Source organism: Setaria italica, chromosome III, assembly GCF_000263155.2.
Source record: "Setaria italica strain Yugu1 chromosome III, Setaria_italica_v2.0, whole genome shotgun sequence".
NCBI classification, from domain to species: Eukaryota; Viridiplantae; Streptophyta; class Magnoliopsida; order Poales; family Poaceae; genus Setaria; species Setaria italica.
The window spans coordinates 24823170-24848242 of NC_028452.1; the positions used below are offsets into that span (position 1 = coordinate 24823170).

General features: G+C 43.6%; 1 protein-coding gene across 1 annotated transcript in view; it reads right to left on the reverse strand.

Annotated features, from left to right (window-relative positions):
* LOC101780377 (serine/threonine-protein kinase TOR) overlaps window positions 1-24798 on the reverse strand; it is a 34639-nt gene extending 9841 nt beyond the window's left edge. The window contains 38 exon segments of the mRNA XM_004962286.4: window positions 12-74; window positions 165-338; window positions 422-531; window positions 610-707; window positions 807-868; window positions 947-1081; window positions 1160-1231; window positions 1309-1461; window positions 1526-1678; window positions 2027-2209; window positions 2283-2406; window positions 3389-3441; window positions 3564-3685; window positions 3771-3933; window positions 5750-5860; window positions 5977-6078; window positions 6839-6855; window positions 6858-6874; window positions 6986-7078; window positions 7156-7184; window positions 7186-7338; window positions 7428-7530; window positions 8564-8694; window positions 8794-8889; window positions 8961-9060; window positions 9156-9277; window positions 9875-10027; window positions 11523-11720; window positions 11787-11982; window positions 12058-12230; window positions 12339-12482; window positions 12609-12768; window positions 19945-20043; window positions 21258-21430; window positions 23043-23117; window positions 23192-23530; window positions 24329-24384; window positions 24498-24798. Coding sequence (XP_004962343.2) covers window positions 12-74; window positions 165-338; window positions 422-531; window positions 610-707; window positions 807-868; window positions 947-1081; window positions 1160-1231; window positions 1309-1461; window positions 1526-1678; window positions 2027-2209; window positions 2283-2406; window positions 3389-3441; window positions 3564-3685; window positions 3771-3933; window positions 5750-5860; window positions 5977-6078; window positions 6839-6855; window positions 6858-6874; window positions 6986-7078; window positions 7156-7184; window positions 7186-7338; window positions 7428-7530; window positions 8564-8694; window positions 8794-8889; window positions 8961-9060; window positions 9156-9277; window positions 9875-10027; window positions 11523-11720; window positions 11787-11982; window positions 12058-12230; window positions 12339-12482; window positions 12609-12768; window positions 19945-20043; window positions 21258-21430; window positions 23043-23117; window positions 23192-23530; window positions 24329-24384; window positions 24498-24543 — 4551 coding nt within the window. The 5' untranslated portion in view covers window positions 24544-24798.
* Window positions 24799-25073: the final 275 nt, after the last annotated feature.

Genomic DNA, 25073 nt, shown 5'->3' on the forward strand with positions numbered 1-25073 from the left:
CCCTGGCAAACTCTCCGACGGAGACTCAAGTCTAACCGCCGAGCTCGCTCAACAAATATCCGAGCTTCATCATACTGTAGAAGAAAAAAACAAAGTTGTCATAAAAATAAAATCAAATAATGAAAACAATACGATCACAATCACACATAGCAACGGGCAACTACCTTCTTGGAACGAACTGAAAGAACAGCACGGAAGAAAGCACCATTGCTGCTTCCATCACCACTAGCGGTTGTGTTACCCAACATACGGAGTTTGTTTTCGTCCCCATCATCCAGGCGAGAAACATATTCTGCCATATGGTCCCACTCACCCATATGCCAAGCAGCATTTGCTGCCTATGGAAACAGAAAGAAGTAAAACAAAATTAGATTACCAGTTACCATATACAACAAAGTGGATAAGCAGACATATCTACAACCATTGGAGCCATTTCCAGTCGAGCAGATGGTTCTGCTCCAGTCCATTGCTCTCTGCACAATGCGCTTAAATCTTCCCAGCGAGCTAAAGCTGCTAGACACCTCATTCGACCTAGCATAAGCATGAATTTTACTTAGCTACGATTGTATTTGGAAGAACCAAAAGAAGGCCAATAGAATTGTGTGCTACCTAATGTAGCATCCAAGTTTTGCAAAGGGCCAGATGCTTGAGATGATTTCATGGTGTATGCTCTAAGGGCCTCATCCCAACGGTGCAGTTTTTCGTACCTGTATTGCACAAAATTTAAGCAAGTTCATGAACACTAATGGTATTGAAAGCAACATTGTTCCTGGATGAAACTAAATAGCAGGGCAATGGATCTATACCATGATTCTTTCAATTGAACTTCTAAATTCTGCTGCGAGTAAGTCAATATCCCAATAGCTGCCTGAAAAAATAATGGAATGTGTCAACAAACTATAACAGATAATTCTTTTATCCTAGCACATATGGCATTGGAACCAACCTCATGCTGGTGCAGTTGATTGTTAATGTGAATAAGGGATTCAACCACGGTAACAGGATTTGCACCCATCTTCTTGTTGCACACAGCTTCAAACTCCATTTCTTTATAATGGAGGGCTTTTGCAAATGCTCGACACTGACAAATAGTTTGAAAGAGTATCACAAGATTTGGAGGGGAAAAACAAACCACACAAACAGCAAAAACAAAACTCACCTTCTCAGCAAGTGCACCAAGCAGTCTGGTATCAATAGGAAGAGGCTTCTCATCATGTTCCATAAACTCTGCCTACTTACAAAACAGAACAATTAAATACAGAATGTATGTCAAATCAATTATACAACTTGAACACAATACCAACTTACTAAGTTCAGCAGTGTAGCAAGAATTTCGGGAGGTATGTTTTGAGATGAGAAGGCTGTCTTGAGACTTCTCACCAGTTGTTCCTGGGAAGATTCACTCATTTGGGCCCAGCAACTAGCAAAACCCGCAGCAAACAACTCGCGACCAACAGAAGGCTGGACAATTTGTGTCAGAAAATACTCATAATATGAGTGGCATATATCCAAAGAAAAAATTCACCTGAAGCTGAGCTAGCCTTGCACAAGTGCGTAAAGCTGGAGATGGTGACTCTTTGAGAAGTGCAATACTGAAATGCCTCATCCATTCAGCCCAGTCTTCCCTAGTACTCCTCTGAGAAGCCTCACCGGCACTCCGCAAGCGAACATCATTGACCTGGAGCAGTCAAAAGCCTTAATTCTTAAAAGTTACCGAAGGAGATTTGAGGTTACATGCAAAAGAGAATAACTACATGTAACACATGATATGAAGGAAAATCAAACTGTAACATTGATTTTAATCTAGATAGCTTATGTTCCACAGGGCATTCCAGAGGTCTTTTTGCAAACTATTTGTTTACTGGGAGAAACAGTTTCCTAGTTATGGAGCACATGTTTTAATCATCACAAACTAAAATCAGGAATCCTGTATATGCTCCAAGCTCTTTCAAGCATTAAATCATCATACAATGCAGGGACAAGAGAGGAAATGTGTGTATAGTGAGTAAAAGGCTAAGCATATTACTTGATGATTTCTTGATTGTCGCTGTGTTTCATCAGCTATCTCAGAAGGTGAACCATCAAAATCATCAAGGGGGTCACTAATGACATCAGGTGGACATTGTGTGTACTTTTGTACAGACAAGTTTTCAGTGATGAGTAGCTCTCGCCTCAGTAGTCGATTTTCGATCTCATCCCATTTTCTGTACTGTGAGGATTGACAACAAGCATAATTAGACATGTATCCAAAATGGTATATGCACAAATTCAAGACAAGATACCCGCAAATGGTGCTTCACAAGAATTTTGCGTATTGATGGTATGAAAATCGTAAATTCTTCTCCAAGAGCATGTGCAAGACAGCAGAGTGCCTCTGCAGCATCTTTCCGCAGATCATCATTGTTTCTAGTCATACGAGGGATAAAAAGAAAAAATTAGCTAATAAAAACAATGGAAAAATCCAATAATACAGCAAACAAAGTATTGCCATAATGTATTTGATAAAAAAATAGAGTGAAATACACTGTAGGTCCCTATAACCTATACCCACATTCTCATCTTGGTCCATGAACTCCAAAAGTGGTTATCTGGGTCCTTCAACTTTTCAAGTGGTTCATTCTATGTTCACTCAAGGCCTACACTTGGAATGAACTGGGCCCAGATGATCACTTCGAGAGTTCATGGATCCAGATGAGAATATGGGAATAGTTTAGGGACCTATGTAGAATTCACTCAAAAAGACATTGTCACAACGAAGAATAAGCTAAACATGTGAACTTCTTGCATACAGGACACAACTGTATATATCATGTGCAAGCAAATTCACAAACCTTCAATAAGGTCTGATTCTTTTGCAAATTAATTAAATTTTACTGGTGCTATTGAAGTTATTCTAAATTGCATTCTTTCTAATATTCAACTAGAAAAATAAGCAACCTAGCTGCATTCGATATTCCGTACCTTATAACATTTTGACACAACTGCTTCAATGCTTCTTATGTATAATTACACAGCAAATTCACAACCATAAAACATAACATTTAGGGAGAAAGAAAAATTATTACACGAACCCAAGGTTGGCCATTGTTACTGTAATTCTAACATTTTTTACAGTTTCAATAAAACCATTTTGAATATTCAAATTTAAAAGGCTCATGTGTTCTCCATATCTTTAAAGTCACCCAGTTAGTTGCTTCACTGTTACCAATAACGCAAAACCAAAAAAAACCCATTGGTACTGGACTAAATCCAACACAAAGTCATATTGTCTAATACTCCTAGCAACAACAACAATCAATGGTCCATGATAGATTTACTTTCATTTTTTCCCCAAGATAGACACAATACAGAAATTAAAAAAGGTGTTACTTTTAGTAAAAAATCTTACCCGTCCAGGACAAGCTTTAGATGATGCACTAAAGCTGAAACATGAGTACCAACCTGTAAGGATACGTAAAATACACATGATGTGCATTACACACAGAAACTTCAATAAATGCGGAGACCATTTTCGTTAAAATTGCATTGACAAAATATCAAACCCAATAAGAACATCAACCAACCTGCACCTTCGGTATAAGCTTAGTTAAAGTAACAATGGCACGCCGCCTGATATCAACCAGCTCCACTTTAAACAAACGAACAAGCACTGGAGCAACCAAGTGCATGTGCTCATCCAAATTTCCTAAAGGACACCATTCAATTCAATATAAATTATAAACAATATAACATCCATTATCAACATGACTAAGTGGGGAACAGGGACACACCGCCAAAAACTTCAAGTGTGTGTAATATGTCGGGAACATAGAAATAATCATTGCAACGTTCAGCGTCACCTAAGACTTGAATACAACTCGGTAAAATCTGAAGTAGATACATTCTGAACTCATCATTTAAGGCTAAGCATAGTTGCTCAACAAGGTGAAGAACCTGAGGAGGAAACAGCAAGTTAAGAAAAGTAAAAAACCATGGTAGGAAATACAAGGATCAGAAAAGGTAAACCTTCAGCAGTAATAAAGGAGAATGTAAAGACAGCCTCACAAGAAAGGAGCAAGAGCTCGATGGACTTTGTTCTTCTCGACATTAACAAATAAGCATTCTAAAAAAAGTGATATTAAGTGATGGAATATGCGAACTAAGGGCCTGTTTGGTTACCATGGACTAAACTTTAGTCCACCCATTTTGGCCCCTTTTAGTCCCTAAAGTGCCAAACAGGTGGACTAAAATGTGGACTAAACCCTTTAGTCCTCTAGTCCAAGAAGGGTGGACTAAAAGCCCTGGAAAACCCCCCTACCCCTCATTATTGCCCATCCCACCCATCCAGAACCCTCCCTCCGCCACCGCCGCCGACCTCCCTCCCGCCTGCCGCCCCTGACCTCCTGCCCGCCGCCAGCCTCCCTCCCGCCGCCCTCCTGCCCGCCGCCGGCCTCCCGCCCGGCCCTCCCTCCGCGTCAAGCTCCTACCGCAGCCCGCGCGCCGCCTCCTCCACGGCCTCCTTCTCCCCCCGCAGCCGCACCGATGCCGCCTCCAGCTCCTCACCTGCCGAAGGTTTGCGCTTCGTGGCTTCCGTCTTAGCTGGGGGTGTGGACGCCGTGGTGTGGCCGCCAGGCTGTGGAGCCCAATTGTCGCCAGTGACGCTGAGCCCCATGGTCAGCGGCCGCGGCGTTCGGCTGCTGGGAGAGAGGTCCTTGCCGAAGATCTTCATGCATTCCTCACGTGGTGCGGGCGCAACGGCGAGGGCGGACTGGATGGCCACGTCGGAGCCGAGTTCAAGGACACTGCCCTTGCACAAGAGGAAGACGACGGTGCGGAGCCTCGCGGACTGGGCGAGGGACGTGTGGACGTACACCGGGCACGGCGCCGGCTCCGCGCAGGTGGGGGTCGATGCGGCCCAAGCGTGGCAGCCAGAGGCCAGCACGTGGCCCGGCCCTCCCGCACCCTCTGAGAAGGAGAAGTACATGGACGCCAGGAAGTACATCTCAACGCCGGTCCTCCGGTCAACGTGAGCTAGGCTGGAGCAGCTGGATGGAGTTCCCAGCTGGATTAGGAGGAGACCGCACTGGAGTTCCAGATGGAGTTCCCCGCGAGGGGTATTATCATCTTTGTTCATCTGCTTTAATGGACTTCCCACGAGGGGTATTATCATCTTTGTTCATCTGCTTTAATGGACTTTAGTCCCTCGATCCAAACAGGGAATGGACTAAAGTTTAGTCCCTGGACTAAACTTTAGTCGAGGGACTAAAGGAACCAAACAGGGGCTAATACAGGGATCCAGCCTCAACATCATCGTGTTTCCTACTAGTGACCCATTAATGGCTTTCCAATGGGGTTCGTGTTGTAAGGGTTTCCTACCCTAACTCCTCTTCTTTAATGAAATGGTATGCAGTTCTCCTGCGTGTTTGAGAAAAAAAATAGTTTTCCAGTGGTTTCCAGCAACAAGTAGGTTTTGACCAGCCAAATTATCCTCAGTGAATTTCAAGACACAATACAATGGAACTGGTCAACATTCAAGGCTTCGAGCACCATGGCAATAAGGAAGATGTTAACTATGTTCTTCCACAATATAAGAATACTGTGCACTATGGCGGGATCTACTAAAGGCCATAGTTTGGCATGCATGCTTCTGTGTTCTGCTAGCTAATGGCATGGTCTAAATTGATTGGCCCACTGTAAGCATTGTCTACAAAATGTTAGAAGATAATAGAGCATAAGAAAGACAACAGAAGGAAAAGTTGAGCACCATTACCGGTGAACCCTGTGGACCCTGTATGGTCCGGTTTGGTGCAGGCAAGCTGAACGAGGAAGTCCACAATTCAGAGATGAGGGAGAGTATGTCTTGTAAATATTTCCGAATGTGCTGAAAATAAATAACATTAATAAAATATGCCACACATCAACTGCAACTGAAAAAAATCTAAAAATAACTGCAATATAATACTGAAATAATTAGTAGCACTGAAAAGGACAGATTACCTGCCGGACAATAGATATCAATGTTCCAAGCTTCCAGGTTATAAACTCTTTTAAACCACCATCCTCACACATGCGAACAGCACGGAATAGCTCAGGGAGAACCTTTAGAAGCAAAAAACATATTTCAGATACTTCTGTGCACTCATTCTACATTTTTCTCAGGAAACACAAATGTGCTCAATTGTATAGCATCCAAACCAATTGTAACTGAAAGCTTAAACCTACAGAGATTTAGATTAACATGGCCCAAACGTTTTCTCCAAATTAATATGTCAGGTTATGTTGTGTACAACCACTTGACAACACACACCCGAACATTGTACGATGCAAATCCAATAATAAGAAACAACACCACAAAAGCTTAAGAGTTCCAGCTTGATGACAAAAAAAATTCAGAATTTTATAAGCAACAGCCTAACTCTTATTTCATACTATTGCATTAATACTTCTAACATGTTAAACATAAAACGATGTATCAACAGCCAAAAGTTTGAAGATTTTTCGCCACATTTTTTTTGTGACACGAAAGATATTTCACAGTTGAACATTCTGGTCGTAACACTAACACTTTCAAAATCACACAATCACGAATTAATCCACGAATCAAAATACAAGGGAATGCAACAAGCTGTTTGTTAGCCCAGAAAAGTTATGATTCCAGGCTTCAAGGTCATGGTTGTCTCAACATTAATTAAATGTTAATAACTGAAGCTGACGCATGTGGCTTGCTGTCAATTAGAGAACATAGAGCCTATCTGAAATTTTTGAGACAGTATGGTCAACACTATTGTGTTTAAACATATAGGCATCAATTAAATGAAATATATAGAGGGCACAGCAAAGGAAATTGATAGGCTCTCACCTTTGGTAAGTACGGAACACAGCCAAGGCCCATTGACTAGATGCCAAATTTTGATAGAGAAAAAAAAACGAAGTGGTTACAGTGTTGGAAGAACAAAAGGTTGTTGAGGAAAATAATTATCACAAATACAAAAGGTAGAAATATTACCTTAAAAATAAAGATTAGGGAGCCAACCACCATTTGATGGTAACTTGAAAGGGAAGGATCTTGAAGAATTCGCATGAGAGAACTAATTGCAACCTAGCAAAACAGGGAATAAGGTGAAACAGGCTAACATTTGAATTGCAGAGGTCTAATGAGGGAACATAAAACCATACAGTTGAATAATAATCCTCAGATGCCGAAAAAGATGGCCAGAAGTCAGTTGGTAACTCTTCCATGGAAACAATATGCTGTGCAGTCTCAATTGTAGGCCGTAGGACCTCTCTATGTTGACCAGGTAGATTATGTTGATTTCGCTTGTGTGCATGAGGGTCCAATGCACCCATAATTCCTAAAACCTGAAAGAAAACACATATTGATAATTATTACTCAGCCAGGAACATTCCACAATTTCATGAAATATTAAAACGGAAATCAAACCAAATACCTTCAACACTTCTAGTCTAGTTGACCATTCCAATTCACCATTCAACAACTTCAAGAGTAAGCCAAGCAATAGCGGATACTCATTATAGGGGGCGATAACATAGCTGGTGATCACCCATGCAAAAGAACATATGTCATGTCAAAAATGCAGTAATATACTTAGTATAGAATGTATAACCACATAGGCTTTATCACACAGCTATCTTCAATGTTCTTAGTGGAACCATATGATGGGTAGGAAAGCATGAAATTTAGGGAAAAGAATGCAACAAAGGGAAATGGTTCACATGCACAAATGGCAGAAGCAAATGACTAGAAGCACTACCCTTGTCTAGTAGACACCACAGCAACCTCAAAGAGACAAACAAGAAAGCTGCAAAAGTACTAGGAAAATATCCAGCACAACCAACCAAAGAACTGCTTCTGTGCATGATATCAAAATTAAGTTGGTGGCAAAACCATGAGTGCGTAAAACAAATACCTTAGTAGACCCAAAGAGTTATTAATGCCATAACTACAGTTTTAGACCACAGAACTCTATACTCCCTTCAGTCACAAATATTGACATTGGGGATTTTGCAAACATACCATGAGGTCAAACCCCAGTTTGCTATTTTAGCACTGAATGTTTCAAAAATTCGATAGCAGGTGGCACCATGACCCACCTGTAATTGAGACACCATATGATAAAAGAGCAAACTCAGGGTTTCACCAGTGGTATATTTTGCAACTCTCTCTGACAATTTGGACGACAAAAATGTCTCAAAAGCCGAGCTTTGAGACTGTTTTCCATTAGAACATATCCATTAAATCCAATGAATTTATGATATTATGAATACTTTTTAAAACGAATCAACACAGATAGTTTTCATGTTTAAACTACATATTCCTAATAATATTGGCCGTTAAAGTTTCAAAAGTTTGGCTAGAACGATGTTCAAAACAGTAAGGATATGTGACTAGAGGGTGTCTATAAAATATGAACAAATAAGCTCAAAGTAGCAACAAATTTCCACAAACAAAATAGGCAAATACTAGTTGCAAAAATCTTGCATGGCAGTACAGTACCGACATAGGGAAATGTGAAATACATGCAACTCAAGAAGTATGCAAAATAGAGAACAAACAAGTATTTACCCTGTGCTTTGGATAATTTGTCCCAGAGTTGCTACCGCCACTTCCCTTTTACTAACAGCACCTCCGTCTAAGAGAGCATCCACAACTACTGGCATCAGCTCGGGAATATATTGCCTCATAGCAAAACCACCCTATAACGCAGAGCATAATGGATTAAAAGTTGTGCCAGTTACAAGGACATCAACCATCAGCAAATGGATCAAACAATACGACATGGGGGGAAGACTAACCACTTTGGCCAGTTCTCCAACAGTAGCAAGCACTCCCGCAGCAAGCGCATTATTAGCATTTGGTCCCGTTCCTTCACATAATCTAGTCACTAGCGCCTGAAACCAAAAAAAAGTAAGAAATAAAATTTACAAAATAAACACTAGTACTGATCTCACTTCTTGCTAACCTTGTGAACTGGAGCAATGTAAGGAAGAATTAGCCGCGCACAGCTCCTAATTAAGCAACCCAACAGTCTAGCACTTTCCTCTCTACACTTGCTATCCATGCTGCAAATGATACAGACTTTCATAAGCAAGATACTAAATCAACATAATGTAACACTGGAAACCACACTTATTATCAGAAATTTAGTGGTTAAAACCTCTGGTCAAGATATGTGAGCAGCTGTATAAGATAGCGACGAAGGGCAGGCAGTACATATGCAGGATTTTTTTCAGACAATCTGCCAGCAACCGAAATTGCCAATTCTCTGACATCATATTCCTAAGAATTCAGACAACGATAGTTTGTCAACATTCCAAAGGGTCATTGTACTTTAAGAATGTACTATAGTACCAGATTTTGCCATCATGGAAACCAGAGTTTAATTTTGCAGCTTAGAATTTAAGACACTCCCAGAAAAATACAATTGCAACTGCATGCAACTGAAAGTAGCACCACCTCCTTATAGAATGAACCATATTGAGCACCTGTTTCTGGTCAACTAATTCACAATTCTTCTTCTAGTGAGAAAATCATAGTTTACTACTTACTCGTGGTGGGGCCTAATAAAAACTTTAAACCCACTATTGACAGCCAAAACATCAAAATGAAGTAAACCATACATCCTATTGCATTAGAAACTGTACTAAGGAGATCCCCATAATCTCTAGCATATAGTTTCTACAATATAATTTGATTAAATACGTAGTTCCAGATTAATTTGTATAAACAGCAAAAATAGGTGTTTAGATGTTGTGTTGAAGCAGCTGTTCTAGCAGGCACCACAATAAAGGATAAGCATGTTTGAGGGAAAAAAAATAAAGGATAAGCTGGTCACAGATCTAACAAGCCCAAGTAATGAGATAAATATCAGTATACCTCATCATTTAAGGCAACAAAAATGGAAGTCAAGATGTCAGCTTGGGCCAAAAAATCATCAAAAGCTGGATTCCGATACAGAGCCTTGAAGACCGAACTTCTAACACCAACATCAGCATCAGCAACTGCAGCAATAAGAAGCTTCTCCACTATCTGCAGGTGAAGGTAAGAATGGCAACAGACATAATAAACATAACATCAATCAAAATGTGCCATGGGAATTATCATCATAGGGAACCTATGGCAAAAGAACACAAAGTGCATGACAAAGAAAAACCAAGTCTCAGCTTTTTAAGAATCTCATGGTGAAACATCTTTTCGGATGTCCAGACTGTACGACTTGGCTGTCCAACTAGTCCAAAGCAGGGATTAAATTCACACCAGAACCACATAATTACACTGATCATACAACTTAGTTGTACAGTCTGATCATATGTATCCCATTTATATATGAATTGTACACCCCCCCCCCTGCCTCCCTCTCCTCTCTGCTGATCTCTTACATGCATTTGGTACAGTTTCATAAAACTATAATGTTCCACATGAGAAATTTAACAGAGAATCTGCATCCATACCACCACTTAAAGATGAACTTTTCATCTATACCACCAGCTTAGTCAAGGACACGTGGGGTCTGGTCCTACATGTAATTGACACGGGCTGATAATATAGATGAAAAGTGCACATTGGGTTGTCATGTGGGTGAAACTATTCCTTGAAATAATCACATCTATTCAGTGAAACTGGTAATAACTTCACAAAGGACATTCAATGCAGTAAAAAAGCTGCTATTGCCCTTTATTTAAAATAACTAACAAATTCTATATTGCTTCAAACCAAAGCATGTGTTAATTGATATAGTTGGATATTCCAATGCCTCTAATATGCAGCTTAAACCATAAAGATTTGTCAGTTTAAGAATTGTCAAGTTAACGCATTTATTAAATATACGGTATGAAAGTTGCATTCATGATACTATCACAGTCAATCCATATTGTGCAGCAGAATAATAGTGTACATCTAAGTCACATCAGAATATGGCTGCCAAAGGGCTAGATCGGATAAACGTATACTTTTTTAAACAGGGCCAGGTTGAAGCTAAGTATGATGTATTGGGCCATGTTGAGGCTAAGCATGATGTATTTCTGCTTAAAAGTACAAAACAACTGCTGCAATGCCACCCTTTTTTTTTTCTGCTAACAGTTTATAGCAACATAAAGTTTGTAAGGCCCTAAAAATTGTGTTGCATGGCAAAGTCTACACACAATAACTTCATCTCACATAAATTCTTGCAAGTCCAAACCATCTGTGGGCAACAGAATTAGCGAAAAGAAAAGGAAAGGAAGAAGTGTGTGTGGTGATGCAGTACGAGTTTGATATGATAGTTAATGCGGTGATGCCTAAGTAGTATAGAATATTTCAATGAAACATCTGATAATTAAAAGCCTAATAAAAGGTGTGCTTCACCATATGTTACCATAGTAAATGAGATTAATCTGCAGTTAAATAAAGTTTTTTTAACATTATGACTTATGCATTCAGGTTACTTGCTCTTACCAAAAGCACAATATTTGAGTACAAATCTACTGCTACTAAGCCAAAGTAGCAATGCTTAAATACATGTTGAACTATAATTTTTCAGACAAACCTCCTCTACAAGTCGGCGGCGCTTAGCTCCTCCCATACGATTTGACCTATTTGAACTGAACTGTGAACTTGAGGAAGCAGAAAGGGAGTGTGCAACTAATTTGCAACAACACAATGAGGCAGCTTTTCTGGTACTGCTATCTTCATCTTCCAGATAGAGGATGACACTCTCTCTAGCGAATTCCAGGAGCTCATGGCCCTGAAACAAATGTGTATTTTTAACATCCACACACTACCATCAGTCAGCTTAAAGAGCATTTCAAACCTTAAAGTTGAAGTTCGCTAGAGTCCGCAGTGCAAGTTGCACAAGAACAGGACTACTAGAATCCACAAGCTGCTGCAAACTGTTTGACCGGCTTGCTCGACCAACAGAAGCACCTGGCCTTATAGATGACTTTGGTAGTGCTTGAGATATACAATCCAATAAACGCTCCTGTATTGTGGGCAGTAAAGACGGGATGCTGTACGAAATGATGAAGTCACATAGCAGCCCTTCAGAGAAGAAAACAAGAGGAACTGAAGCAAGGAAAATTTACCTCATGCTTATAGACTCGAGTGCCTCTACAAGTTTATCAGAAAGACCAGCAGAAAACATAGCATCTAGCAGTCCGCTACGAATATGAGGTTCCATTGCAGGACCCATAGCTTTTGCAAAGCTTCCTACACAAGAAATTGCCTCGAGAGATGGCCTTCCTCTGCGCGGGGCAATCTGCAGATGCAAGGTCCAGTAAGCATGACAAATTTCAAGTAAACACCAGAGTGCAATAGGGCTGCCAAAATTGATTTCATCATTTCATATTTACTATGCATTTCGTACCGCATCTTGTAAATGTGAGGTAATTGCTGGTAAATAGGGCACAAGTTCAACTCCCAGAGCTCCAGCCATCTCTCCAAGTGCAACAAACCCACTGGCACGCTCGTCTGGTGTACGTAGAACAAAAAGGATATGATCCATGCAAATCTGGGAGGGAGAACAATACTTGTCAAGGTACAGCACAGTTTTAACATCCCTATCTTTCTACTATAAAACTAGATACAGTGGGGGGGGAGGAAAGCTACAAGAGAAGAATTATGTACTGAGAATAACCTTCAGGTAATTAGTCACAAATCTGTCACGCAGGAAGTGGGCAATTCGAGGAAGAAGCGATGTTATACTGCGGCGAACAAGCTGATCTCGGTGCTTCAAATAATCGAGGACTATATCAGCCACTTCTCTGTACCGAGACATCATAAACTCCCCTGTATTCCTATTGATATTTCATGCAGAAAAATTTGAGGATCAGATATTGAACATTGTTGCCAGAACTAAATTATATTGTTTTACACCTTTCATGCTATCATGATATATCACTGATCACAAATTTACATAATCAGACATGCATCTCATAATTGAATAAACAATTAAGTGTGGAGAGGATCAACTAAGGATAAAACATTCTTCAAAATGACTATTAATACTTTTTTTTCTCGAACACGCAGGAGAGCTGTGTATCATTATATTAAGAAGAAAAGGGTTTATATAAACCCAAAGATACAGTACCGGTTTTTTAGGGCAAACCCGTACAGAAACCCCTTACAAACACTGATATAGGAACCTTCTATATAACACACCAACCCAAACACTAGACCAAAGACCAAACTACTCTTGTGGGGGCACTAGGGCGAGGAGATGTGAAATCCCTCGAGCCCCAGCCATACACCACAAGTGCATATCATTTCTTATGGAGGACAGGACAGAATTCACCTCAGGCGGCAGTTTGTCGAAGACACAACGATTTCGATGATTCCAAACAGACCAGGCCACCAGAATTATGATGGAGTCAAGCCCCTTCCGCACCTGACCATCCACTGTACCACTCACCCTTGCCCACCAATCCTCAAAGGAGGTATCCTCCAACTGAGGAGATAAAACCTGCAAGCCAACGCTCTGGAGTATGGTAAACCACACTTGGCGGGTGAAGACACAAGAGACCAGTAGGTGATTGATTGTCTCCTCCTCTTGCTCACACAAAGGGCAGCGCTCAGGATGAGGTAAATTCCTCGGGAACGTATCTGGTGGAAACCATCTACCCCGTGCAACCTTATAAACTATCAATCAAGACTACAAGATGCTAATCCAATGGTGGGATTATTTTGCACTAAACCCCCCACCCGCCGGCCACTTTTTCAAATCCCCCCTGCAGCCATGCGTCCTTTTCCCCCTGCACCTCTAACCATATTCATTAGATTTGCATCTTGTGGTCTTGATTGATAGTTTTCAAGGTTGCACGGGGTAGATGGTTTCCACCAGATATGTTCCCAAATTCCTCTTGGCAAGACGGTCGGCTGTCCAACGTCTGTTGTGTGCTACCAACCACATAAAAAATTTACATTTGCCCGGTGCCCATCTCTTCCAAATCCTTTCATAAGGGCTGAAAAGAGTGGCACCAGTGAATAGAGCTTCATAGGCAGATTTTGCTGAATATCTCCCTGAAGCCAGAAACCGCCATACGTGCAGGTCTTCTACCTCTGGCTGCAGTACAACATCAGAGATCAGATCCCATAGCCTAAGAAATTCTGACAGGACCTCCATGGTGAGTGCCCCTCTTATGTCAGCAACCCACTTCATCTCTGAGAGAGCCTCATGAACATTTCTTTTCTTCGCTCTTTTAGAAACTGTACCAAAGAGGTGGGGGCAAGTTTATCTACACTCTGACCATGCAACCACCTGTCTGTCCAGAAGAGTGTATTCTTACTATTACCAACTTCTGACATGATGGCCACTGAGAACAAGGCCTTGACTGAGTGTTGGACTTGGACAGGGAAGATAGCCCAAGGCTTGTTAGGTTCTGTTTTCTGCAACCAGAGCCATCTCATTCTGAGAGCCCAACCTAGATGCTGCAGGTGAGAAATACCAAGTCCGCCTAGTTCCGGTGGGCGTGTGACCTTTGGCCAAGCCACCAGGCAATGTCCTCCATTCACCTCTTTCCTTCCTTTCCAAAGAAACCCTGTTCTGATCCTATCAATGGCTTTCAGGGCCCAAGGTGGAAGGTCCATAGCCATGATCAAATATATCATCATAGAGGTGAGCACATACTGTACCAGAATTTTTCTCCCTGCCCTTGTTAACAAATCAGCCTTCCAACCAGGAAGTTGGTCTGCTATTCTGTCAATGATTGGTTGGACTTGAGCCCTTGTCAATTTGTGCAGGGAGAGGGGTACTCCCAGGTATTTGCAAGGAAACTCAAGCAGCTGGCAAGGGAGGTGTTCCTGTATTGTTTCCTTGTCTTCCTCTCTACATTGAATAGGTAGAACATTACTCTTCGGAATATTGGTCTTTAATCCCGAGGCTTCCCCAAACAAACACAACAGATCCAGCATGATTCCAATATCATTAGCTGACGGCCGGAGAAAGATCACTACATCATCTGCATAAAGGGAAATTCGATGCTGTATGTCCCTTCTGGTCAAGGGCTGTAATTCTTCCTCGGCAGCCTTATTCACCATGTAGCACAAGACATCCATGACCAAGATGAATAACATTGGGGACAGCGGATCCCCCTGTCTAAGACCCCGACGATGCAAGATTTTCTCACCAGGAATACCATTGAGGAGTACCTGTGTGGATGAAGAGGCAAGAAGTCCGCTAATGATGTCACACCATATCGGTCCAAATCCCAATTTCTTCATGACTTCCAGTAAAAAGGGCCATGACACTGAATCAAAGGCCTTTGTTGTATCCAGTTTCAGTAAGATCCTTGGTTGTTTCTGTTGGTGGAGAAAGCGTGCAGTTTGTTGGACAAGCATGAAGTTATCCTGTATGAAACGACCCTTAATGAACACACTCTGATTGGGAGAGACCAACTGGTCCAGCCTACTTGCCAATCTATAAGCCAAGATTTTTGTGATGAGTTTGGTGAAGGAATGAACCAGGCTTATTGGTCTGAAATCTCTGATGCTTGTGGCCTCCTCTTTTTTTAGGCAGCAGGGACATGTAGGCTGAGTTCAACAGATGAAAATTACCCAATTTTCTGCTCCATATGGCTGAAATTGCTGCCATCACATCCACTTCAATGATAGGCCAACATGCCTTGTAGAAATTTCCAGTGAATCCGTCAGGCCCTGGAGCCTTATCAGAAGGTAGCGCCCTGATGGTCCTCCACACCTCCTCTTCAGTAAAAGGAGCCTCTAAATCAGACAGGTCAAGCTGTGGCATATTTAGCTCCTCCAAGTTAACAGTGAATTGCCTGTCAAAGCTCTCTCCTAGGAGGTTGCTGTAAAAGTCATATATGTTTTTCTCCTTTTCCTCATGTCTTGTGAGTACCATCCCATCATCAGAGGTTAGTTTACTAATAAAATTCTTCCGCTTGCGGTGCCTGGCATGCAAGTGGAACAGGGCTGTATTAGCATCTCCTTCAGACAGCCAGTTAATACGAGACCGGCTTCACGCTATGGTGCGCTGCAGGGATGAGAGGGCTAAGGAATGAATCTTGAGCTGATTGCGCAACCACAATTCTTGACTAGAAAGGGGGCGGCATCTTGTGCAATTTCAAGCTGGTGTAGCACCTCCCTGGCAAGACCAAGCTGAGAATTGACATGACCAACCTTTTTGTGGCTCCAACTTTGCAGGTTTTTGACAGTAGCCCTGAACTTCCTGGATAGAGTGTCAAAAGGGAAACCAGATGGTGGAACAGATGTCCAGGCAGCTTCCACTGTCTCCTGAAAACCTTCCAGCTTGGTCCAGAAACCTTCAAAATGGAAGCGAACCTTCCTGGGCTTGATGTCATTAAGGCCAAGGAGGAGCGGACAGTGATCAGAACCATCAGTCGCCGCACTTTGCAACAGGCTGTTTGGAAAAATCTGTTCCCATTCGGTGGAACATAGCATTCTATCCAACCTCACCAGGGTAGGGGACTCCTGTAGGTTGGACCAGGTGAACTTCCAGCCATGGAGTGGTAAGTCATGCAACCCCAGATCATTGATAAGCCGACGGAATCTGCCCATCATTGCTCGGTTCAGGTTTCCATTGTTTTTATCCTCAGCTTTAACAATCAGGTTGTAGTCACCCAGAACTAGCCAAGGTCCTTGACAGACCACCCTTATGTCCCTTAATTCCTGTAGGAAAGAAACCTTGTTCTCATCTCCCTGAGGTCCATACACACATGTGAGCCACCAAGATAGCCTGCTGGCTGGACTGAACTGAACTGAGACACAGAAATTGTCCACCCGAGTAGCAGACGCAGGACCAAGAGAATGGCACCATGCCACTAGAATCCCTCCACTGGCTCCGACTGAAGGAAGCTCCACATGATAAGAAAAATCAGTCCCAAGCATTGAGAGGAGGGTTCCACGAGGAATCATATTCATTTTCGTCTCCTGGATACAAACAATGTCAACCTTAGATGCATTAACAAGAGTTCGAACAGAATCTTGGCGTGCCCTTGCGTTGAGACCCCAAACATTCCAACATAGGATATTTGACGGGTTCATGATCACAAGCAGAAAATACAAAACGACCAGAAGATCAGTGAAGTGCCATGCAGCCCCCTCCACTGCCAACTCTTCCTCATCAGGTGTTACTCAGCCAAACAGGGCTGCCAGTGCCTGAACATGGGAGGCAGTTAGGGAGGAGGACTGGGTGAATAGCTTGCTGTATTCATCCAATGCCTGTTGATCAATGCCTTCGGTTTCCCCAATAATATCCAGCGCCCGCATTACTTTCTTCTTGTTTCTGGAAGAGGCCGAGTTGCCTACAAGTTCTGGTTCCATTCCAGCAATTCGACGACTGCGGTGTGGAGGAGCAGCAGGGGTTCGAGCAGGGGTTCTAATCCTGTCAGTGCACGGGGTGGGTAGAATTCCTGTCGTCCTCTTTGTTAATCTTGCCATGAAGCTTGTACTTCTCCCTGGGGATGGGGGGGTGTGCCTGACAGGGGATGCTGGCTCTCTTCTGCACCTTGAATAAGTTCGTGGGAAACTTGGCACCAGAGGTGAGGGGACAGGCAGGCGTAGTTCAACAATAGCTCTGTTAGCAGCTTGTGGAGAGTGCATAGGACACTGAGGCATGACTCGGTTCTTCGCTGGGTAACGACAGGGAGATCAGACGACCACACTGCTTCCAGGGTGGAGACCAGGCACTGGCCTCGACCATACCAGTGGGTTGGGCCATTAAGTTGCTTCCATCAAGGGGGTTCGCCATGCCGATAGGATCCTACTGGGCCTTGAGTGGTGAAGGTACCACGGGTGCAGTATCAGGCCCCACCAGGACCGTTTTGAGCCCTTCAAGAGCATTCTCCTCCTCATTAACTTCATGCGGCAGGCTTGTAATTGCTGTTGCCGCCTTCTCTCTGAAACTGGGCGGGTCTAGGCTGACCGCTTGGGCCAGCAAGCCCCCCTTGATTGCGCCTGCCCGTTGTGCACGATCCACGGGAAGCGAAGCCGACTCTGGCGCCTCGCACTCTGGACCTAGGGCAGCCATCATCCTCAGTGGAGAGCCCCATCAGGCAGATTGCCAGCCGGCGCACGCTGAGTGCGCTCCGCAAGGGGAGGAGATGTCGACGCCTCGCGCTCCGGGCCCAATGAAGCCGTCGCCCACGGGAAACCCGGAGGTGAGGCCCCTTCGGGCGAAGAGGAGGGCGTCGGGCCTTCAATGTTACGCGGGGCACGCCAGCGGACCCCCGAGACAGGCGCCGGGACTTCAATGTCTCGCGGATCGGAAAGGTCACATCGGGGAATCCCCGAGACAGGCGCCGGGGCTTCAATTGCTCACGGAGAGGAACGATCACGCCACAGGACCCCCGGGGATGCTGCGGCCCCGTTTTGTCGCGCCACGTGGGCAAAATCCGCTGGAAGTGGACCCAGCAAATCATACGCGGTGACAACGAAGACCTTCACTGGATAAACCAGAGTGCGCTTCACAGCTTGAGGATCGTCGACCGCCATTGTGGGCTCCAGAATTTCAAGTTCCATCTCCGAGGGGAAGACGGATGGACAGGAGCACCATGCGGACACCCGGAAGGAATCCCGACAATCAGCCATATCAGGATGAATGCCACTAATCCAGCAGTACTCATTGAGGAGGAGCTCTGCAGTTGAAAGTTCCCAGGCGTGGGCTGGGATGCCTTGGATGTCGACCTCGACAACGAACGAAAGCGCCGCCAACGTGGACTGAAGAAAACGAGTCCATCTCATAACATGTAGCCTGATGGAGGAGGTGATGATCGGTCGGCTGCCGTTGTAGACCCTCTCCAAAACCCTTGCGGTTGGCAAGATCAAGAGGAACCTAGCCGGCCCGAAACGTTGTAAGGCCAACAAGGTTACCTCGATCTCAAACCTACCAGCAATGGTGGTCAGGATGGAATCTGCACTGCCATTGAGCACAGTGACGACCAGAGCGCGAGCGATGAGGCCGTCATCCCTTTGTGAGATGCTGGCAGATCGATCCAGGATACGTCGTGGCTGGGCTTCGATCGGAGAATTGTCCTCACTTGAGGCCGCCGGAGATCGAGCACGACCCTCGCCATCCTCCTGAACCTGGCCAGCTTCCTGCCCTAAGTTGCGGCCCCCTTTCCGACGCTTCATGTGCCGCCGCCTCCCTCTAGGCTCCCTCTGGAGCATCTTGTTGTGTCGCCATGATTACAGGAGAGGCGGAGACGGCCACTGGGGTTGAAACCAGCCGCCAGACCAGCAAGCGAGGCCTACACGAGTTTGGAGCAGGAGGTTGACGAAGGCATGCGGACGAGCGATAACCGAGGCCGCGGCGACGAAAACACCTTGTCTTCAACCGGCAATCAGCCGCACAATGGCTTGGAGAGAAGCAATTGAAGCACTTTCCTCTCAAGTCCGCTGGAACTGGCCTCCGGGGACGCTCCAGACGTTTGCTTGGCCGACGATCCCGACGCCTCACCTTCGTCCAGCCGTCAGCTTCAAGAACATGCACCACGCGTCTTGTGGTGCGCCCCTCATCACGCAGAACGATACGAGGTGCCGCTCGCGGAGCTCCACTTGAGACAGCAGCCGAGGCCACCTGGTGTGACGCTACACCACGAGCCTGTGAGGCCGCCGCACGGGGTGCGCCTGCAAGGAGAATGTCCTTGAACGAGGGGAGGAAGTCACTGCCAGACTTGCCGAACGCCGGGAAGCTGTCAGACCACCTTTGGGCCTTGGAGCGACCCATAGAGATGTAGGTAGGGGTGAGAAGGGGCTTTCCCGGCACCGGGGGAGAAGAAGCAGCCGCACAGGCGGAGAGCACAGCTATGGGAGTGGCCGCCGAGCCCAGAGTAGGCGACGGCGTGGGGCTGGTGGGAGGGAGGGTGCCGGGAGGGGAAGGGGCAGGGGAGGGGAAATCATCACTCTCCGTAGATTATCTCAGGTGCATAAATGACTATTAATACTGGTGTTAGTTTTTTCCTAAGAATAAGAAAAGCATGCAGATAACCAGTAAGTACCTTAACAATTCTCCAACAGCCAATAATGAACCATGAATACTATGAACAGAAGCATTCCTGCCAAGTCCAACTTGTGCGGCTTCACACATTCGATAATACCTGATAGAATCATGAGATCGAAAAATAAGACAAACTGCTATGGTTGTATAGCAGAAGTGCATTGGTGAACAGTTGTAGTAAATGATGTGCTTTGGACATTGTCACCGATAATCAGCAAAAAAAAAAAAAGCTCACGAAAGCAGATAATTATTCATAACCTTTAGTCCCAAGAAAAGAACCAATCAAGAAGAACCCATCCACATTTAACTTTTGAAGATGGAAGAATTTAAATGTCAACATGCTCTTAATTGTTGACAAATGAATTTAGGAATTTAGACCAGTAGATTAGAAAATTTTGGTTCAAGTTCAACTGCTCAAGTGATCCTGGTTTGCAAAAGCTTAGATAGTCATAAGAGCAGCTGCCTTGGATCATATATGGGTTTGCATGTAACAAGTTACCAAAAGCTGACCTCTATTTTTGTATCTAGTAAGTCTGCAACTGTGAATACGTGAACCATTTTCCTACCAAGTGAAATTTTGGCAATCGAAGTACTATCAGTTAGGAAGCTAGCAATCAAAGTCATTGTTTGACATGGGTGACTTCTTGGAGCCGCAGTTCTAGCTGCAGGAGCATGATTCCATACACACAGCAGCAATAAACACAACACGGCAAGATTTATGGTAGCCCTTTCTAATAATAAAATACAAAGTGCAACTAAATTTCTATACAAGAGTGTGCAAGTAATTCCAGCAAAATGTGGAAGCTACTAGGTTAAAGAGACAATTAGAACTCATCCATGTCTACATCAAGCCCAAAGCAATTATTAATGTTTAATGAAATATTTTTTATTCCTTTATTTTCTTTCACAATTATCATTTTCAGTTATTCACCTTGGTCAACTCTTGAGTCTGGATAGATTATCAAATACACATTCTAATTGCAAACAACTTATTCTAATTGTCAATTGGGTACACTTGCCAATTCTAGTTCATTTGTACACAATTATAATTGACAGCAAGTTCCGAAAGCAAGATCAGATCACTACTTCAATGGTTAGTCCTCAGTAAATTAACAAGATTGCAGCCGAATTATTATCCAAGTTAAATAATGCATGCAAAAATGATTGGTCATGTAAAAAGAGTGGATGTAGAACTATTCAAACTAAATCTACATAACCATATAACTGATTATCGAGTTAGAAACATATCCTGGTTCTCTTGACACATTGATACCAAATTTGCAAAAAGAATGTGTTGATAAAAATTAGGCTTACCACTGTACACGCCAACGAGTCTCCCGTTTTTCAATAACATGGAGACAAGCACGCAACGCTTCCACTGCTCTTTCACGAACAGCCTGCTTGGGGTCTCTCAGTGCTACCCATATAGCATCAACAAATTCAGGAACATGAACATTGAAAACTGTTGATGCATTTTCAGCCATCTCCTACAATAAGAAAAAATGTAGATTTATACAAACTATGGAGTAGTGCATCTGGGAAATTGGCACTAATTTCAGATATATAAACATGATATAGAATATCAATAAACTCATAAGTACATTTCCTACATATTTTTCACTGACATGCATGTACATGACTCTAGTTCTGTACAACGGTACAAGGTTCATTACAGGGAAGATGGTAGATTTGGTGAAAAAAATGTATAAACAATAAAATTAGAACATTAGAAGTTAGCCCATTTCCCTCTGGGTCAATCAGAAATCTTCTTCCACATCCCATTGCACACTATGTGCTAGAGGTCAGAAATTACAAGAGGAAGAATGTGGGGGCAAAACATTGGAACCACTCAACTTTTCATTCTGTGGTAAATTAAGAGCAAGGGATTAAGGCATGACATGGATGTAAACAGCAGCATGTGCATGCCTAATAGAGGCAACATTAGGATAGAGCTTTATAGGGTGCACGATGCTTCAGATCTATCTTGAATCTCCAATTTGATTTTTTTAGAAAGAAAACAAATTAGAGTTTCTTGATCAGGCTCCAACAGGTTACAACATAATAAACCCCATTAAAAAGAAGAAAAAGATGAAGGCATACAAAGCAAGCTGACAAGGTTCTTAATGCAAAGTGTTTTTGGTAGCTCAGTGGCCAATTTTCCAGATCAAACGGTCCCTCGTGAAACAGCCTTTTTGTTTAGTTGATAATAGGTGATTTTACGAGGGATAACAAACAAAAATTGCAGATTGAGAGAACTAGAGTTTGCAAATTCATGGGCTAACATCCTACTCGGCATTTGCTTTTGGTAACTGTAAAATATTTCATTACACATAACATCCAATTATAAATACTATTGACAGCTGTGTCCAGACAAATTGTGGTTTCTCTTCTACACATTACAATATCTGACTGCAGCTAATTTACTCTATTATTTGCAACAAATTATGTTCTTAGATTCATCATAATAAAGACCCTCCAAACTGACACTTAGATGATTTACTTTATGAAAGCTTTTAAACCCACATACTACTACTATTGAAAATGGTTATAATGATATTGGAGTTCATAGAGAAATATAGTGCTACTTCACACCAAGTAAAGAGTTAAAAAAAACAGGTTTTGCTAACATTTCTTAAATAAGGGCATGAGGCGGTTAAACATCTTTCAAATTTTTTAAAACAATTATCAAGCTGCAACTCAACATCTGTAGATTGCCTCTACAGCTAATTTAAGCGTATACATCACATTTTTGCATGAGCAATTGTTTAAGACCATATAGCATGAGTATGGACTGTATGCAAAGCGTTATTTGCTTTACTTCCTATTTATTATCGGGTAGCGGGAAACGGTTTAATGCTTTACAATTTTTTCTAGTGAGAGTGAGAAACTAGATGTAGTATATCCTGTTTGGTCATGCATGCATGGTGCAAGATATTGAAAACAAATGAATTAAATGTACACTACTGTACAAACAATACCACCCATGTTTAGTAACATATGAAGTAATAGCAAGGAAGATGAAAAACTATATGACAACATTTATGATGGAAGGCTTATTTGCATGTAATAGATTGCAAAAGGCTGATCAGTTCAACTTACTTTGAGAATAAGTACTGCTGCAAATCTACGATATTCCACTCGATCACCACCCAGCCACCCCAAAGCTGTTTTAATCTTTTAAAAAAGAAATATCATTAACAAAATGAAAAGCATAATTTTCAAGCAAATTTGGAACAACTACGGCTTACCTGTCGTTCCACTTCATCTGCAGTCATTGCTCCCCCTGCTTTTGCTAAATGACCCAGCACTGCGCTTGCTGGAACTAGGATTTCAGGGTCACGCTTCACGTCAAATACGTTCCTCAAGAAGCTGGCAAACTTAGAAACTTTGGAAGCACCTTCTCCAAAGGGCATATCAATTAAGGCATCAATAGCACGGAGAGCCAGTAAATTTTCAGCGATATCATTGCTCTGCAGTAAACTGGATATCTGCTCATAAAGCTGATCCATAAACCTTAAAAAAGCTTCACCACTAAGATCTCGAGCTTCCTCCTCAACATGTTTACGTAACGCAGCAGCGATGACATCCTAGCAGCCACCAGAAAATTCAATTATAAATAGCTAAGGAATCCAAAAACCAAGAAAAAAATACAGTATACAGTTCAAAAGGAAGGAAGTATTTGCTGATGAAACAAAAGAACCATGTCAAACACCAAAGAGTTCTGAGATTTAGCAGTCTGAAAAGCTTAAAGATGGAAATAAAACCCCGCCACTCCACCAGTAACAAGGTTACCGAAGGAATATTGCAATCAATGCGTAAGGCATATTCGAGGATCATTCTCTTAACATTATCATCCTCATCAAAACAGCAATTCCTCACGGTCTGCTTACTACACCTGACAGACTTTTGGACACCTGACCAAACCCTATGCCGAGAACATAAAGAACCAGAATCTTCCGGGCACTAAAAGACCGCAACCCGCACACTACTAATACCACCATAAATGCAAGAAGCTCACCAGGCTCATAAACCCCCAACCTCCGACATTGTCACTAGTGACTACTGATGCAAGCAGATAGAAACATCGCATGCAACAACAACAACAACATTAATTGATCCAACCATTTTCCATTACGAAGTTCAGAACAGAAACCCTCGCTTATTCATCCATCCACCACTACACAGCACTAGCGTCATGCCACACAACAGAGCTAGCGGCAACGCACGCGCTCATTTAAACCACAGTGAAATAGCGCAGTGTCCCCAACCAAACCCACACAACAGAGCAAAACCCTAGCCCCAGGCCTAGTCACAGAGTCAGGCTCTAATCGAGACGCGGAAGTAACAGAATCTCAGGAATCCGGGGAGGAAAGCGAGGCACGCACCGCTCCCGACGAGATGTAGGCCGCGATGTTGAATGCGTGGTCCTTGGCGATCAAATCTGCGCGAACGAGACGGAATCTCAGTTATTTTCGGCGAAACAAAGTGACTCCGCGGGCGCAATGGACGCGGAATCCCGGGGGGGTTTGTCGCGGGGGAGGAGGCCGGGCGTACCTTTAGGCTTCTTCCCGATCTCCGGGAAGTGCGGCGAGGGCTTCATCGCGGCGGCGACGGCGGCGGCTCCAGAGCCGGCGCGTCGGCGAGAGGCGGAGGCGGAACGGGAGTGAGGGTTTAGCTTGCGCGACCCCGCACGGCAGGACCGGAAGCGGGATCCTCTGATTTCCGGGCCCCCACGTCACGGACGCAGCCTCTCGATTGGGAGTGGAGGCAGCGTGGCGGCGAGCACGACGACTCCGGCGGCCGAGACTCCGCCGCGGGTGAACTCGTGCCCCTGCCCTCCCTGGTGCGAGAGGCGAGAGCCCTTCCCGTTTCGTTCGTTCTTGTCACGTGAGCCACGCGTGGAGCCGTTGGATGGAATGGACGGCGGATGCGGCGCCGACCGACCGCAGGGACGTGACGTCGGGACCCGACCCCGGGAACGCGGCCCCTGCTTACCAATTGTGAAAGGTGAAAATTGAATTGATGATGCTCGGTGGCATTGCTCATGCGAGGAGACAAAGCTAAATGATAGAGATTATTGGGTCGCAAAATAACTATTTTTAAAGTTAAATTTTAGAGCGCGAGATAAAT